This window comes from Castor canadensis, chromosome 8 (assembly GCF_047511655.1).
Source record: "Castor canadensis chromosome 8, mCasCan1.hap1v2, whole genome shotgun sequence".
NCBI classification, from domain to species: domain Eukaryota; kingdom Metazoa; phylum Chordata; class Mammalia; order Rodentia; family Castoridae; genus Castor; species Castor canadensis.
In genome coordinates, this window is record NC_133393.1 from 120081465 (window position 1) to 120098231 (window position 16767).

At 35.4% G+C, this 16767-nt stretch overlaps 1 protein-coding gene across 1 annotated transcript in view; it reads left to right on the forward strand.

Annotated features, from left to right (window-relative positions):
• The first annotated feature begins 720 nt into the window (after nucleotides 1-720).
• Acss3 (acyl-CoA synthetase short chain family member 3) overlaps nucleotides 721-16767 on the forward strand; it is a 153096-nt gene continuing 137049 nt past the window's right edge. Inside the window, exon 1 of the mRNA XM_020173069.2 lies at nucleotides 721-1449. Within this exon, the coding sequence (XP_020028658.2) occupies nucleotides 1139-1449 (311 nt within the window). The 5' untranslated portion in view covers nucleotides 721-1138. The remainder of the gene's footprint in view (nucleotides 1450-16767) is intronic.

Below are 16767 nucleotides of genomic sequence, written 5' to 3' on the forward strand. Positions count from 1 at the left end.
GGATGTGTTTGGCATAGTATTAAGGCAAAGATTGCATCTGAATTTAAGTATAAAAAACAGGAGAGCTTGAAGAATGTTTAGCTCAGTAATTCATACCAATTTGTCTTTTAATTTTCCCAGTTTCTTCATTTCTTTGGATATCTTTCATCTTTATTTAGCTCATTCTTTAGTTTTTGTGTTGTAATTCATGTATTATGAATGGGTTTACCCTTTAGGGTGCAATACAATGACTTCTAGTTTGTTCACAGAGTTGTGTAACCATCACCACAAGGGATTGTAAACATTTTTATCACTCAAAAACATTTCGGTAACCATGTCTTGTTTTGTTTTTTCTTCAGACAAGAAGGCCACAGAAATTCCAAAAGGGCAAATTAGAAGAGAGGAAATGCAGCAAGTCCTTTCTGCCTCAGCCTGTAGATCCTGTGGGGATCCTGTGGCCAACAAGTGACTCCCCATCCCGGTTGGGTTACCTTCCCCAGTGGCCTGTCAATCACCCCTGTAGCACTTCCCAATTTAGCTGTTTTGTAACCTCCCTCCACTCCTCCCACCTCTCAGCTGTGAGGAAATCCTGGAGCATTTGTTACCCCGGAGCCGCTTGAGTTTTTAGTAAGCAGATTGAGTTGAGTTTTAAATAAATAAATAAATACATAAATAAAAATGATAAGTCAGGGGCCTTGTTGCAATGCCCAGGGTTGCCGGATTCCGCTCTAGGACAGAGGCGACATCGCCTCTACCTACAATCAATCCAGGGACCCCGTGCACAATTTGCTAGTTTTAAAACTGCGCGCGATTTGGGTGCCTTGTCCTTGTCCCAGTACTCCTGCGTCTAAGGAGGGAGGACGCAATGCCATTGATCGTGATTTTGCTGGTGAAGCCCCGGGGCTGGAAATGCGTGTTGGAACTGTTGGGTTTCTTGAAACTGCGCAATTCGACTCCAGCAAAGACGCAGTGACCCGCCACCCGGGTCCCCACTCCAGCCTGTTGCTTTCCTTGTGGCTCCAGGACGGTTTTTCCCGGCGACTCCAGAGTGACTTCCAAACTTCTCGGCTCCAGGGCTCACCTCAGAATTTGCCCCCGCCTCCCGCTCGCTCCCCGCGGTCCGGGTCCCAGCTGTTGCACCCGAGCGCACTAGGGGGCTATGAAACCCTCCTGGCTACAATGTCGCAAAGTCACCAGCGCCGGGGGACTCGGGGCGCCTCTGCCCGGGTCCCCTTCTGCTCGAGGAGCCTGTGCGGCCCGAAGGACGTTAGTGGCCCCGGGCCCGCGGGGTGGTCTCGGGGGCCGGGGCTGTCGGGCGCTGTCCTCTGGGGGCGGCGGCGAGTACAAGACCCACTTCGCAGCCTCTGTGTCGGACCCGGAGAGGTTCTGGGGCAAAGCTGCTGAGCAGATCAGCTGGTACAAGCCCTGGACCAAAACGCTAGAGAACAGATACCTGCCTTCCACCAGTTGGTGAGTGACTTGGCCTGTTCCCTTGTCTCCTAACTAACTTGTTGGACGCCAAAGGCTTGGGACCAGGAATCTGGAGTTCTGTCATGAATGAAAATCCAAATCTGAGATGTGCTCAATTTCCAATTTTACTTTAGATCTTATATAGTTATCTTGCCTCATCCTCTTGAGATCCTTGTTTTGATCCCAGTTTCTCATAAATCAGACATTACACCTGCATGCTAGGCCTCGGTTTGGCACTGTGGTTGTTCAGGGGACTAAAACAAAGGCCTGTCTCAAGGGACCGCACAGTTTGGTAGGGGAGACACTGCCACATAAAGTAGGCAGTGTACCAAAATAGGGAACTATCACCAAAGATCGACATGCTTCAGGGAGGAAGACCATTGAGGAAAGACTTCAATAAAATCACAACTGAGTAGGGTTTAGAAGGACGACTTTTTGTCTTCTCAAAGTAGACAAAGTTCTAATTATCAAAGCCCACGTGGCGGAAAACAGTTTGAAGTATGATTGGCACTGTGGTTACTAGTAATTTTCTTGGCTGGAGAGATGGGAGAAGAGGGTAGATAATCAGGGACTGGGACCTGAAGAAATTTATGTACAGTGCCAAATAGCTGATCCATAGCCCTACTGTGTTTATGAAGCTGCAGTGTGGAGTGCCCAGAAACAGTACAGGTATAGGCCAGAGGGTGTTAGGAGGAATAAAGTTTTCTTCCTGGAGTTGCAATTACAAGTAGTTATAAGTTTGTTTTTTTTTTTTAATATTACAACAAACAGGATGCATTGTAGAACAGATGCCATATTTGCTAGGATAGTGAGGGTAAGGCAAAAACCCTGTGAGAGAGAAACTCAGTGTGACTTCTATGTGCCTGGTTTCTTAAGGGTGTGGTTGCTGTCATGTGCAAGCTATTAGGAAAGGATATGATCTGTAGAAGTTCAAACAACACTGCTCAGCAATGAGATGAGGGGAACTACACAGTCAAGTTTGCATTTGATGAATGCCTCCCTGGTTAGAGCAGCAAATCTGGGATGCAATTGGAAAGAGTCTGTTCTGTATCCTTACCATGCCTTGTCCCCTCCGATGTGTTGTGAGAGTTTATATGATGTTCCCTTGAGAATGCAAGCACTTTCCCCTCCCTTTCATTTTTTTCCTGTAGATTTAATTAATCCTTTTTTTAATGTGTCCAGACAGTGAACCAGGCACTAAGAGTACAACAAAGTATAAAACATAGCTTCTGCTTGCTTTCTGGGAGCCATGAAGACTAAGAGCCTGGGCTTAGGACCAGACTCTCTGGACTTGAGTTCTGCTTCTCACAGTTGTTAACTGTATTCACAGTCAAGTTATTTAGTCTCTTTGTGCTTCAGTTTTTCCAAAAGCAAATTGCTAATTTGAGGATTAACTGAATAAAGGATTAAGATGATGTCTTGTATGTAGCAGACCCTGTAAATGATAAAGGAGGAAGAACTATCTTTGTAGTCTCATGCCACAGTCATTTTAGGAGCAGGAAATTCTCCTAGTGTACCTCAGCTCAAAACAGAGATTATTGTCACACTCCACCCTCAAAGCTTAGCATTCGTAAGTCCATCATATAATATGATACTGTAATTATCTTATGTAGCTGTCTTTGCCATAAAACCAATGTGCGCATATTTCAGTTAAGAAACTACACTGGTTTTCCTCATTGAAAACCAATGAGGGCCAAGGTAGTTACAATAGCAGTGGAAGGGAAAGAGAGATTGTAGTGATTCTAGGGGCTGGTGGGGTCCAGTGAGGGCTCTGGGGAGTACATGCTTGACTAAATTTTCTAAAAATTGTGTACATAAAATATTGTCTTCAATGAGAATTTTTGAAAAGAGTCTTTGTATTTAAAAAATTTCAGTCTGAAGTAGTTCACTGACATTTTATAATACTATATCTGAATCATTCATTTTTGTACTCTTGGAATTGTGTACCTCACCTATATCATAGCAGCCCAGAATATCAAAGTGAATGATACAACTTTGACTCTGAATTTATTGCAGTAGTGTGATTTATTCTTAAAAAGAATTTTTTTGGCAGAATGGTGTTGGGAGGGGAAGTAGAGGTAGGATGGCAATCATAAACTTCATTCAGTAAATAGTTCAGTTTTAATCTATCACTGTATTAGATACTTAATTGCACATATTACTAATTGGTTAGCAGTTTGCAGCACAAGGTAAAACTCAAGCACAAGGAGCACATCTTTCCTCCCTTCCCCCTCTGTGTATTTTCCTAAGGTCTAGGGTAGAGTAGTGTTTGGTTTTAAAGATGATAGTCAAATAGCAGGATATAGAGGTTTGATGAATTTTGCTGCTGTATGTCTTTGGGAGGTGTTAAGTGGATATAAGCATGATTGGTGTGAAGGAATTTTGCTTATTTTCTTTGAACCTGCCATTTGGGGAAGGAAGATGTTGACATCTAAGCAAAATAAAGAAGGGTTGCTACAGCTAATTGTTCTCTCCTAGTTGGAGCTGGCACATATGAGGATGCCCCTTTGGCTTCCCAGAGGCAAGTGGGAGTCTCCTTCTTCATTATAAGGTTGTCTCTTTGTTTTACTGGAAGCAAACTCCCTTCAGATTCCCACATAAGTAGTATTGTCTATTAGCTTTGACAATGGTACCCTATCCAATATTTTACACATATAGTAGTATGAACATTGAATAGAAATATTTAAGGATGATATATGGAAGTGAATGACTCTAAAATGCATTTCCAGTACTGAACTCTGATGTCTTTAAACAACTAATTTCAATTGCATGTAGGTGCTTTAAACTTGCAGAAAATCATCTTGGCTCACAGTTTGATAGTTATTCATATTGTTGACACCTGGCTTTTTGGATAGTAAAATCTCTATTAGAGAGACTTCAGTGGAGAGCTACAATCAAAGGAAGTGATTAGAAATCCTTATTTCTTTAATCCTGGAACAAAATAGTGTATATTTTTGGTTATTACTTCCTGACATTCTGCTGTCTATTTTGAAATTGAAATCTAGCTGCTAGTCTCTGAAGTATTGGGCAATTCACTTTTCCATTATGCATTGTGGTTGACTCTGGCCATCAATTTATTCCTTCCTTTAGAAGCAGTGCAATCCAATTTTATTTTATTTTTATTTAAGCAGCATTCATGGCTAAGATATATAACTTTTGATTTGGAACTTAATATGTATAGCTGATGACTATAAACTGAAAAGGAAAAGATTTTAGATGTAGATTATTAGAAAATGATTTATGCTTACTTAACATTTCTATAGTGGAAGTATTGTAGTTTTCTCAAGAGGCAAGAGCTCAATTTTTTAGTATATATGAGATTACAATTGCTTAATCCTGACAAGTCTTAAGATGGCTCCCAAGAATGGAAGGATATCAACCATTCATTTCTGTCCATACACTATAGAGAAAATGGTGAAAGAGACAGTGGAGGAACTCACCATATAGGGAGAATGCAAGGGAAGCATATGCTAAATTATTACAAAACTATTTAGAGCTGCAGTAAATGCTGTGAAATACTACAATTAATGGGTAATATAGCTTCCATTAGAAGGATCATGGAAAGTCTTGAGGAACTTTTATTTAAATCTAGAGTAGGAATTAGACTTTTGAGAAGGCAAAGAAAATATAGCCCATATAAAGCCATGAGGTATGAAGTACTCACCAAGTTCTAGAAACAGAAAGAAGGCTTATGTTTTCATGACTTAAGAAATGACAAGAAAACTATAAAATTATCAGGTAATGGAAGGAGAGAACCAATAACAGTTCCATTAATTTCTAAGGATTAAATGGTTGGCAGAAGTTTATAAAATGTCTAAGATTGTGCCCTGACATGTGGTACTGGGTATGGAATATGGGAGGGATATTTCCATGAGCTAGTGTGCCCCAAGAAGATTTTTTTTGGGAAATGGTAACATTTGGACTGGATCAAAAAGGAAGAGGGGCATTTTTGTGTGGTTAACATGTCAAAAGCATAGATTTAAGAACGAATCCAAGACTCCTAGGAGGATAGTCTAGTAAACCAACTTGTTGGTTTTTCTGAGTTATTGGCCTTTGATTTCACAAGGTATTTGCAGGATTGCCTTAAAAGGCTGGGAGTAACAAGCTAAGGCATTTCCACTGACTTCATAAGCTGCAGGTCACAACCTGACAGGAGGCTTGCAGGTAGGTTTTGTTTGATACAGGTGCTACCTACCCTCCATTTTGTTTTAAAATTAATTGTTAGTATTTAAATATTGTGCTATTTCATCTGAAATTTAAAGTTTGAAAACAACTCAGCTTTTGGTCTTCTCTAGAAAATACATACACACACATATAGAATACTAGTAAGCAATAGGTGGTGATGATCAATGGAAGTTTTTGGTTAAGAGAAAAAGTAGATGAAAGTAACATCAGAGTCCAGGCTGGAGTTTAGATTTCAAGATTTCTTGGGGATTGGGGAAGAAGGGGAATATGAGAGATTGGAAATCTCAGAGTAATGCTCACATGAAGTAATAAGCTTAATGAACCAGAGTAAGAGTAGGAGGAACAGAAAGATTACCTGGAAGTGGGGTTAAAGGAAGAGAAGTAGTTATGGTAACATCAAGATATTGAGCAAAATATCCAAGTGGAGGGATTGAGAAATTAAAAATAATGGATTCAAAACTAGGAGACAGTTTGAGGTCGAATTTTAGATTTGAGGTAAATTCCAAAGAGGTGATAGTTAACAGCCTTAAGAATGATGATGATGATAAAGAGAGAAAGAGAGAGAGAGAGAGAGAGAGAGAGAGAAATATAAGAAAAAAAATGGGAATGGATGAGATATTTTCAAAGAAGGACAAGAAGGAAGGGCAGGGTATTTCGGTACCATGAAGTATAAAGGGGAGAAGACATAAAAATAGGGAAGTTTTATAGTGGTCAAGGGCTCTAGAGATGTTCTAAGACTATCAAGTGTTGAAAGAAATTACTTGTGATGTTAATAGAGATAAGGACCAACACTAGAATGGTGCATTGTAGAGTGAACTGTGAATTTATTTAACAGTGACAAGAATGAGATAACAGCATGTGGAACTATCTGGGTCAAATGAAAAATGATTTCTTCCCTATCTATCCTTTTTTTTTTTTCTCTTTTCCTTTTGGAAAAGCCTACATTTAAAGGTAGAAGTGAGGAAGTTTGTGAAGTAGGAATGAAGGGAATTTTGCTTTTTGCAAAACCAATTGCTTCATAGGACTCCCTGTTCTTTCAAATTAAACATTTTGTGGTTTGTTTTCTTTTCTTTAGGTACTAGAAATACATGAAAGAAGTAGGATAGAAATACCTAAAAGATGGAATAAAGAGCTACTCAGCAGATCCCTTATGTTTTTGTTCCAGTCTGTAATGATTCTAGTGAGCTAGCTATCTAAACATTTGATTGGGAGTCTGACAGAGAAGAAAAGGGAACTTTTGAAAAAGGGATGAGAGAACTAATTTTTATTGAGTGCTCTCTAAACCATGAAATGTGCAAGAGGGTTTGCTGTGTATTTTCATTCTTCCCTCTGCCAGTGCTGCAAGGTTAGTATTGTGTCCTTTCTATATGTGAGTGGAATGAAGTCAGTCTACATATGAACCACACAACTAGCAAAGGGTTGAGCTAGGTTAGTAACAATAACTCCAGTGGTCCTGGCTCTAAGCCCAGAATCTTTCCCTACAAATACCTAGGCAACTATTCCAGAAGTCCAGTGCCAAATCTTGAATCATTTAAAGTTGACTTGGGACCACGGAATTCTTCTAAATTTAAGGAGATTTAAAAGACCTGAACTGGGTACAATAGATAATTTTTTTCTGTAATTGACATTTTGGAGACAATTAAATAACTCATTTTAATTTGAGGATTAGATGGTAGTCATGTGTCAGTGTTGATTTCCTGAATTTGATGATTATGTTGTGGTTCTCTAAAGGAATGTCTTTATTTGTAGCAATTATGAACAAAATTATTGTAGGGTTATTGGGCATTACTTCAGTAAGTATTCTAGAGGGGAAAAAGTTATCATGAACTTGTAACTTCTCTGTGAGTTTGAGTTTGTTACAAAAGAAAGTAAATAAAAAAATATAATGTGAATTGTATATAATAAGGAAGGGATTTAGTATTCCTACTGAACTTTGGTTGTTTGGTAAACAAATGCTCAGCTTAATTAAAGTCTTTCAGGAATTCAGTCTTTCTTATTTTTATTCTTTTACTTAAGCTTAGGTGAAATTATCTTCATATTTATTATTTTTTTCTTTTTCCCTTTAACACTTGATTGATAGCCTTATAAGTATTTAGCATGCACAACAGGGTTTTCTGAGGTATATATATATATCACGGAATGACTAAATCTAATTAACATAGACATTGCCTCACACAGTTGTCATTTTTGTGGTGGAAACTTTACAATTTGCCCTCTTAGTATTTTCCAAGAAAACGATATGTTCAGACATTTTTCAAAATTATGCCTAATTCTACTTTAAAATAAGAGTTGTATCTAAAGATGAAACATTTGCCCCCTTTTGACAAGCACTAAATTAAATGAATTTATTCATAACATTGTATACAGTACAGGTATATTTAAATTTTAAAATGATCATTTTTATACATATAAAGATATTTTAAGATGGTACGTGGGCAGCATGAAAAATCACCTGTTAAAAAAAATGTCCCTCAAAATAACCTCATGAAGAAAGACCAATTTATAAAGATGGGCCTTATTTTATATTCTGAAGGTCAGCAGCTTGGTGCTGTGCCTTATCTAATTTTCTCAGCCTGTCATGTTGCTGAACCTTCAGGACAGAACAGAGTGAACCACAGGAATGTTGCAATTACATAAGCAAGGATGGATTGCCTGACAAAAGGCACAATCAATGAACAATGGAAATTTAATCAGCTGTGACCTATCAACTACCAGGTGTTGGGAGAAAATTCAAACTCTTAGCGCCTCCTGGAAGGCGGCTTACCTTATTGTGCCATATATTGTTAGTTGAGAAAAAAAGTCCAGTGGTTGAAGTTATTTGCTTCTTCTTTTTTTTTTTTTTTTTTTGTAAATTCCCACTTTTATAAGCAATAAGCAGCAACTCTATGAAGGAGATCATTGCTTTCCACTGTAGTGTGACATTTGCAAGAGAATGTGTGGGAGGCTAATGAATCTTTGCAATAATATATGTGAATGTAATAACCTCTCTAAATTACAGTGTTAAGAAGTATATGTGAATGTAGAATTCAAATTCCTTAAGCTATGTCGATGGAGAACTTGTTGCATTAAAGGTATTAATCATGTTTGCTTTTTCTCTATGTCCAATGAGGTCCAGTGCATTTAAGTATGATGTATTTGATACATTGTAAGAACCTTCGTAAATGCCACAATGTACCCCCATCCAGTACAACAAAATAAGAAGTAGAAAAAAAGTTACTATTCTTGTAATAACCAGGAAAACTAAAGTTTAAGAATTTTAAGTTTGAAAGAGTCTTGTTGAAATACAAAAAATAGCTAAAAACACAAGGTCTTTCAAATACTAAGTTAGAGACAGGAATAATTATATGACTTTCAGGTAAATAAAGTAGAAAAAAATAATTTGAGTCTGTAGTTCACTGACTTAGGCGCTAACTCTGGACAAGAACACCTTCTTTTTAGGTTTTGGTGTCAGAAAAATTATGCTTCTCTAGTATAATGTTTCGAGATATCTCTTCTCAGTGGATGCATCAGTAAAGTAAAAAAAAATTTTGAGAAAATTTAAAAAGAAAACCAAGAAGAAGGAAAAAGTATGTACAGTCTTTATTGTCAATATGATCAATATAGATATTTGTAAAACCTTAGTAAGATAATTTTTTCATCATTTAAGGGACAATCAATTCTATTGACCATTTGCTAAATAACTTTGTGCTGATAAATGCATTGGTGCTTTAAGTACTTTTCCTCTAATTTCACTTCAATCTCTTTTTGCACTCTTTCTTATTTTCATCGATTCTCAATTGACAATTAAGTACTATTTTAACACCAAGTTCCCTGACTGTGCCTTCCTCTCAACTCCCACCAACCCTGTTGCCTTTCATTTAAGTTAAAATGAAATTTACTACTTTACCAATGGAAATTTCTCAGACACCCCAATTTTTGTGGGTAAGATGAAAAAAATTAAGAATCACAATAAAACGAAATTCTGTCTTAGAGTCTTGACTCCATTTTTTCAACAATACCTTGCCCCTCCCCCCCAAAACTGAAAAGTGGGGGAAATTGTAAAAGGAAGAACATAATAGGTTTTAATTGTTCTATGTGTCTTCTTTTTAAAAAATTATTATTATTGTTACTGTGTTGATGGGGGTACATTGTGGCATTTACAAAAGTTTTTACAATATATCAAACATATTGTACTTGAATTCACCCTCTCCACTATTTTCCTTCGTCTCTCCTCTTCCCCCATTCCTGGAATAGTTTTGACAGATACCATTTTTCCATGTACATACATGTGTGCATGGTATTTCCACCATATTCACCTTCCTTCACTATTTCCCTAAATCCTCCCCTCCACACTTGTACTCCACTCCCCAAGCAGGACCTGTTCTCCAATTTTGTATAAGAAAAGAAGAAAAAGTAACATTTTTGGTTGCTTAAGGCAGCTACACAGAGAGTTTCCTTGTGACACTTCCATGTTTATATGTATTAAGTCTGATTTGGTTCCTCTCCTCTTTTTCTTCTTTCTACCTTAGGCCCTTTCTTATGGTGGTTTTAACCAGTTTAAAAATTCTATATTCATCCTTTAATAGAGAGTACATCAACCATGTTCACCTTCTTAACTTCGTTCTTTTACCCTCCCTCTTGTATATGACCTCCTATAGCATGACTTGTTTTTCATAGTATTGTTGTATTTGTGTTAAGTTTTTATTACACATATGAGAGAAAACATGAGACTTTTGGCCTTCTGCACCTGGCTAACTGAACTTAAAATGATGTTCTCCAGTTCTACCTATTTACCTGCAAAGACAAAATTTCATTCTTCTTTGTGGTTGAATAAAATTCCTTTGTACATAAATATCACATTTTTTGTTTTGTACACTAGAATACACAGGAGGACCAAATTTCCCCATACAAACATCATTGCATGATTAGCTTTGACTAATCCAATAATTACACAGGGTGTAAAGCTTGTCACATCAGTGTGAAGCATTTAGTTGCTAGAACATTAATTCTGAAGTTCTTAACTCCTGTATTATCTACCATGGATACTGTGGAAGTACAAATAGAATAGCAGCAACTTGAATCTCTGAGCAAAACTGCATATGTGACAATGCCTTCTAGAGTCTAGCTGGACTCATAGTGGAGTTGCATGGGTAAGAACCAGAATTTATTTTTGCGAGTTACTGAGATTTTGCAATTGTTGCTGTAGTATAATCCAGCCTATCTTTATTGATTGAGGAGGAAATAATATCTTTGTAGAACTTTTAGAATGATTAAATGTCCTAATGAATACAAATAGTGTCAGGCATATAATAAAAACAGCCAGTCTTTATCATATCCATTTATGAACCAGGATTAATATTAAGTGCCTTAATTTATTAAGTATTTCTAACAACGTTGTGAGGGAAGGTTAGTTTTTATTGTCTTGAATTGGTGTAGAAATGAAGGTACAGACATCTTAAGAAACCAGCCTAAATTTAAAGAATTAGTAAACAAATAACAGATTGAGGATTAGATCCTAGACTGTATGAATTTAGTATCTGTACTCCTTAATATATTATATTGACTCTGTAATAATAGTTTCAATTAATTTTAGTGCTGTTTTCTTTTCTTACCCTTCACTGAAACTGTAAAAAGTAGTTTACTTTAAAAAAATAGAAGAGTTTAAAACTCTGTATTCCATCTCAGAAATATTTGGTAAATACCTGTACTTAAGTGGAATAATAAATGCATTTCAAAAACCTAAACTCTGTATTTTATTGTGTACAACATTCTCAAAGGTGTGCGAGGAGAGCTTTAAATTAATTGACAACTACTGTTTCCTGTACAGTAGAAAGCAATATTAATCCCCAGTCTTAAAAATTCTGTTAGTTTTCTGGCTTGAGGAAAATCTATAATGACATGTTATTTATTGCATGTAGTGTGCTCTAATGTTATTTTTATGAGAACATGGTGAAAAGTAGCCTAATTAATTTATCTAATTATGAATACTTGAAAATTTTTCTTTCCTCCAACCTCTCAATAAAATATTGGGACTAGTTGTATGTTTTCAATTATGCAAGTTGTTGGTTTTATTTACTTTTAAAAAAAATTGTGTGTAATATTCCTTCTTGCTTTTCTTCAATTCTCTTCACTTTGATCCTAACTTTCTTCTGTAAGGACAAGAGGAAGATATGCAAGTGGATAGAACTTGATATATGTTAAGAAATAATAAGAGATGAATTTCTTGGGAATCTCATTGTATCAACTTTCTTAGTTCCAATAATAAACTCTATCTCTTTTTCTCTGTCTCTCTCTCCTTCCTCTTCCTCTTTTTCTCCATCTCTTTCTCTTTCTCTCCTCTCCCTCTTTTTCTCCTTGTGTCTGTTTTGTTGTTGCACTGACTTGGCAAGTACTCTACCCTGAGTTACATCCCTAGTTTCTTTATTTTTAGTTTTCAGTCCAGGATGAGGATGAGTTGTGGTCTCTCTCACTTCTCTGCATAATTCCATAGGTGTTGCTAAACTGGGGAACAAATACTCCAAAAATGTTAAACACTTCTTTTGGGTATTTTAAAAAACAGCCAAAATAAGACATGGGCTATTTGGAGAGTCTACATTTGATTGAGAAGAAAATTCATATGCAATTATTCTCTAGTTTGTGAATGAACCATTTTTTTCTTTAAAGCTCGTGTATTGTCTCTCAATTATGACAATGATAAAAATAATACCACTAAAACAACAATCACAACAGAAGCAGTGCTAATTATTGAGCACTTGCTCTTACCAGGACCTCTGCTAAGCATTATCTCTTTGAATCTTATCAGTGACCTCATTTGTCCTTTGTGTCCTGTGTCTTCCTCTTTTCTGTCATCATAGAGGAATGTACGTCTTGTTTTCTCAAAGCTGACTTGCACATGTTTTCTTAATTTAACCTACTTCTGGTCTAAGGATTTTAACCTAAAATTTTTAGTTTTTTTTTTCCCTAAAAAGCACATCTATCTTATTTCTCTCTAAGAGAGTTTGGCAAAAATGTTCACATCTCCATTTTGTCATTACACATCCACTGTACAAGCTTATGCTCCACTAATACTTTTCTCTTACCAGTAATTTAACAAACCACCACTAGGTAATAAGGAGAGCAGAGATCAGGTCTAAATCACATTTGTTATCTCTGTAGCAGAATGTGCACAGCCTTGTTAAACTGATCTTAAAATGTTATCATATACATATTAACCTTCCTTATTCATCTCATAAATCTGAGTTCCTATATAAATTGCATTTTAATATTACCTGAATCACCCATTTAACCAGAGCCCTAAATTACCTATGAATCCTCTATGAAGGCACCAACAGTTTGGGAGTTCTGTTGTTGTCTTCATGGGTTTAAGTTTTATTTTGAAGCAATTGGATCCCTTTGCTCCTCATTAGCTAATTGATTTTTAAGCTGTAGCACGTAGTATTTAACAATCAATATGGGTTTCTGTACATCAAGAAAAAGACATATCTACTGTAGGTAGGGAGATACCTCAGTTGTGTGGCACAGACTTAGAACTACTATGAGTATGAGCAGGAAAAGTTGTCTCTCTGGCACATATCAGCATCCAAGAATTTCAGATTTAAGAGGTGCATTGATATCAAGCTTTCAGATTGTCATTTTTTTGTAAATATGTTAAGTAAATAAAAATTATAAGTTAAAACTAGTAGTGATCAGATAATATAGAAATGAAAACATTAATATTTATTTTTGGAACACATTTGCTATTACCATAAACTATAATAAAATCTTAATATTCATGTTACTTATAGTAAAAGCCCATCTTAATCTATCAAATATTGAGTTTTAGAAAAATACAGAACTGATTTTTTAAATCCAGGGCCCCAACTTCTCCATAAGTCTACCATAAACATCTCATTTCAAACCTGAATATTTCAGAGCTGTTTGAATTTAATTTGTAATTATAATATTATTAGATCTAACTTTATAAGGCTTTCTGTTATCTTGGTTTATTTTGTGTATAATAGGATTAACTTTTAAATTCTTAACTAATAAAAATAACATAAAAATAACTTTAATTGAAGTCATTTTATTTTTCTGATTATATATGTAATCATTTCTAAAGCTCTATTGGCTGAAAAATATATTAATTAAAGTGTTTTAAATCCTAAAAGATGATTTTTCTATACATGTGTATACTTGCAAATATGTACAAGTATAAGGCATTATGTGTGCATGTTTGTGTCTGTTAAAGTATTATGGGCATACAACATTATGCTATTAAAATGATAATATCCTATTGTTTTTAACTTCTCATAAACATATGATCTGAAGAAAAAATTTAGGGAAGTTTAAGTAAGTTAATAATGGGCACTTAACATGTAGATGGGAGATCCAGGATGAAAAACAAACCTATTAGACTCCAGAGTGAATCAGGTTCACCTGGTGTTGGTTTCTGCTCCAGTTAATCCTATTTTATCCACATAATACCAGCATTAAAGCTTTAAAAACAAGCCAGTGTGTATATACATACACACACAGACACACACATATTTGTTAAATTGCTGTATTTATAAACTTCTTTTCTTGATGCTAGAACTTACTCGTTCATTAATTCACATGTTCCTTCACTCACAGTTTTTCCTTCTTTATCTTGTTCATTCATCAAATGTTTATTGAAGGTCTTCTATGAGCCGGGCACTATTCCAGATGCTGGATTAGAGTCCAAAAAGAGTATAAGTTTGAAAAGCAATGTCGTACATCAAGAAAAAAGAGTAGCTTTTCTTACAATAAGATAGACTTTACTTTTCTGTTTAATAAAAGAATAGTCACAAGTAGTCATTATTTCATGAAAGTATGGGTAATAAAATATGGTTTTTTAAAATAATCATCTTTACTCTGAATTACCTTTGACTATTGAAGAATGAATAACTAAAGCACACAGTTTCCATTCTGGTGAACAGTGGTCTTTTTCCAACTAATGAATCTTTTAATAGATGAAAGAATTAGCTACTTTTTAATTTCATCCCTTTGTGGAGTCTTTCATTTTTTTGATAAGTATTTTTAGGACATATTCATTATACAGGGAGGGATTCATAGTGACAATTCTGATTAGACTTACATTTTACATTAGTTACATTGCCACATCATCTCTCCCCCTCAACTCCCTCCCCACCCCACTCAAAGCAATTGCAAGAGGGTTCTTGTTCTATTTCATATGAAGTCCAAAGGTAAAGGGGTAAGGCAGAGTAATGGAAGGGGTTGAACAGACCAAAGTAGAGTCTCTCATTTTTAGGTGGAGATGCTAACAAGCAGGAAGGTGAGGAAAAGACAAATAGTAAAAGAGGAAGTGAGAGAAAACAAAGGGCTTGCTTAGCACCAGCCAGATAATGAGCTATTTGGATAATTAAGGAGGATACCTGATATTCACATTTTAAGTTATCCACATGTTAATGGGAGATGGTTCACTTATGACTGTGGTATGTAGAAAGTGGAAAAAATTAGCAAAGATATGGTTTGTAACATTACTCTCTGGTGATTTTGAAAATGAGTCTAGGGAAAAAGGCACAATATGAATTTTAGCTATTTTAAGTTACACCCAGTGGTTAATCTACTTGGATTCGTGTTTGTAAATGTGTGTTATGTTTGCCACTGTGTATAAGATTATTTCTGTGAGAGGTGGAGGCTGAAAGTTGTATGGAAATGTGATGTGATTTAATTTAAAAAGGACACACTTTATGAACACAACACTAGGTTTTAACATTTCGGTTTGAATTAATTTATACTGACATTTCTTATTTAGAAGTAATCCTGATTGAAATTTAGATTCATCCCTTTTTCCAAATATAAAAATAATTCTACTTTATATTTTAAGTAGACAAACTGAAGAAAGCCAAAAGAGGTAGAAAACCAACTATGATTCTGTATCTAAAATACAATCAGTGTATATGTTGGTATACACTGAAAATCCATTCAGATTTTCTATTCTTGCTAACTTTTTATTTTGAAATAATGGTAGACTCACAAGAAGTTTCAAAAATAACACAAAAAGGTGACTTGTGTCATTACCCAGCTTCCCCCACTGATACATTATAAAAAACAAGTGACATTGGGAGGATAGAACTAACTCAAATTTATAGACCTCATTCAGGTTCATGCAATTTTGTATGTACTCATGTTTTTAAAACTATTTTTATTAGTATACTGCACTCATTTTTGTACATGTTATGTTTCTTTAAAACTCTAGAACCTATTTGTCGATTCATTTTATTTTCTAGTTCTTTCCTTTCGTTCTTGCAGAAAAATGGAATTATACTGTTCATATTATGCGACAGCTGAATTTTCCACATGCATTTTTTTATTCCATGATTTTTAAGATACACAGAATATTTAGTGAATACAAAATTATTTCACAATCCCTCATATTGTAGTCAGGCAGATATACTTCATATTTGGACATAGCAGTCCAAAGATTTCTTTCTCTCTTTCACTCATTCTCTTTCCTTTTTTTTACTTTCTTCTGATAAATTCTTAGATGTTTATTGACTCAAAGGTAATTGCACTTTTGAGATGTTATTAAATTATTCCCCCAAATTAATAAATGTTGTGAATAAGTTCTCACAGCCCTTTCTCCTCATGGAAGTTTTAAAGATTAAGTAAAAGTAACTTAGAGGACCCTCAACACTGAGTTTTGTAAAATCTTAGCTTTCTGTCACATTTGCCTATATCTTTTTATTTTATTTATTTTTATTATCATATTATTGCTGTATTGGGAGTACATTGTGACATTTACAAAAGTTCTTACAATATATCTTAGTCAAATTCACCCCATAATTCTCCTTTATCCCCCTGTTCCCATTCCTAGAATAGTTTCAACAAGTCTCATTTTTCCATTTTCATACATAAGTACATAGCATTTTAAACAATAAAACATTATAGACACAAGTGATGTACCCTGTGTATTTGTTCCAATTCCACGGTCTTTATAGAAAAAAAATCACAGAATAATTTATGAAGCTCTATGGAAAGAAAAGTTCTCAGACATTGAAAATGATTGAATATATTCCTTCTCTTTAATACAAGCTCATTTCCAATATCTCTCTGTGGACATCTCTAAAGGTTGAGCAGAATGAGTTAATGAATATGTTGTCTGCTTTTTGGGAGCCTCAGGTGTAGAAGAGC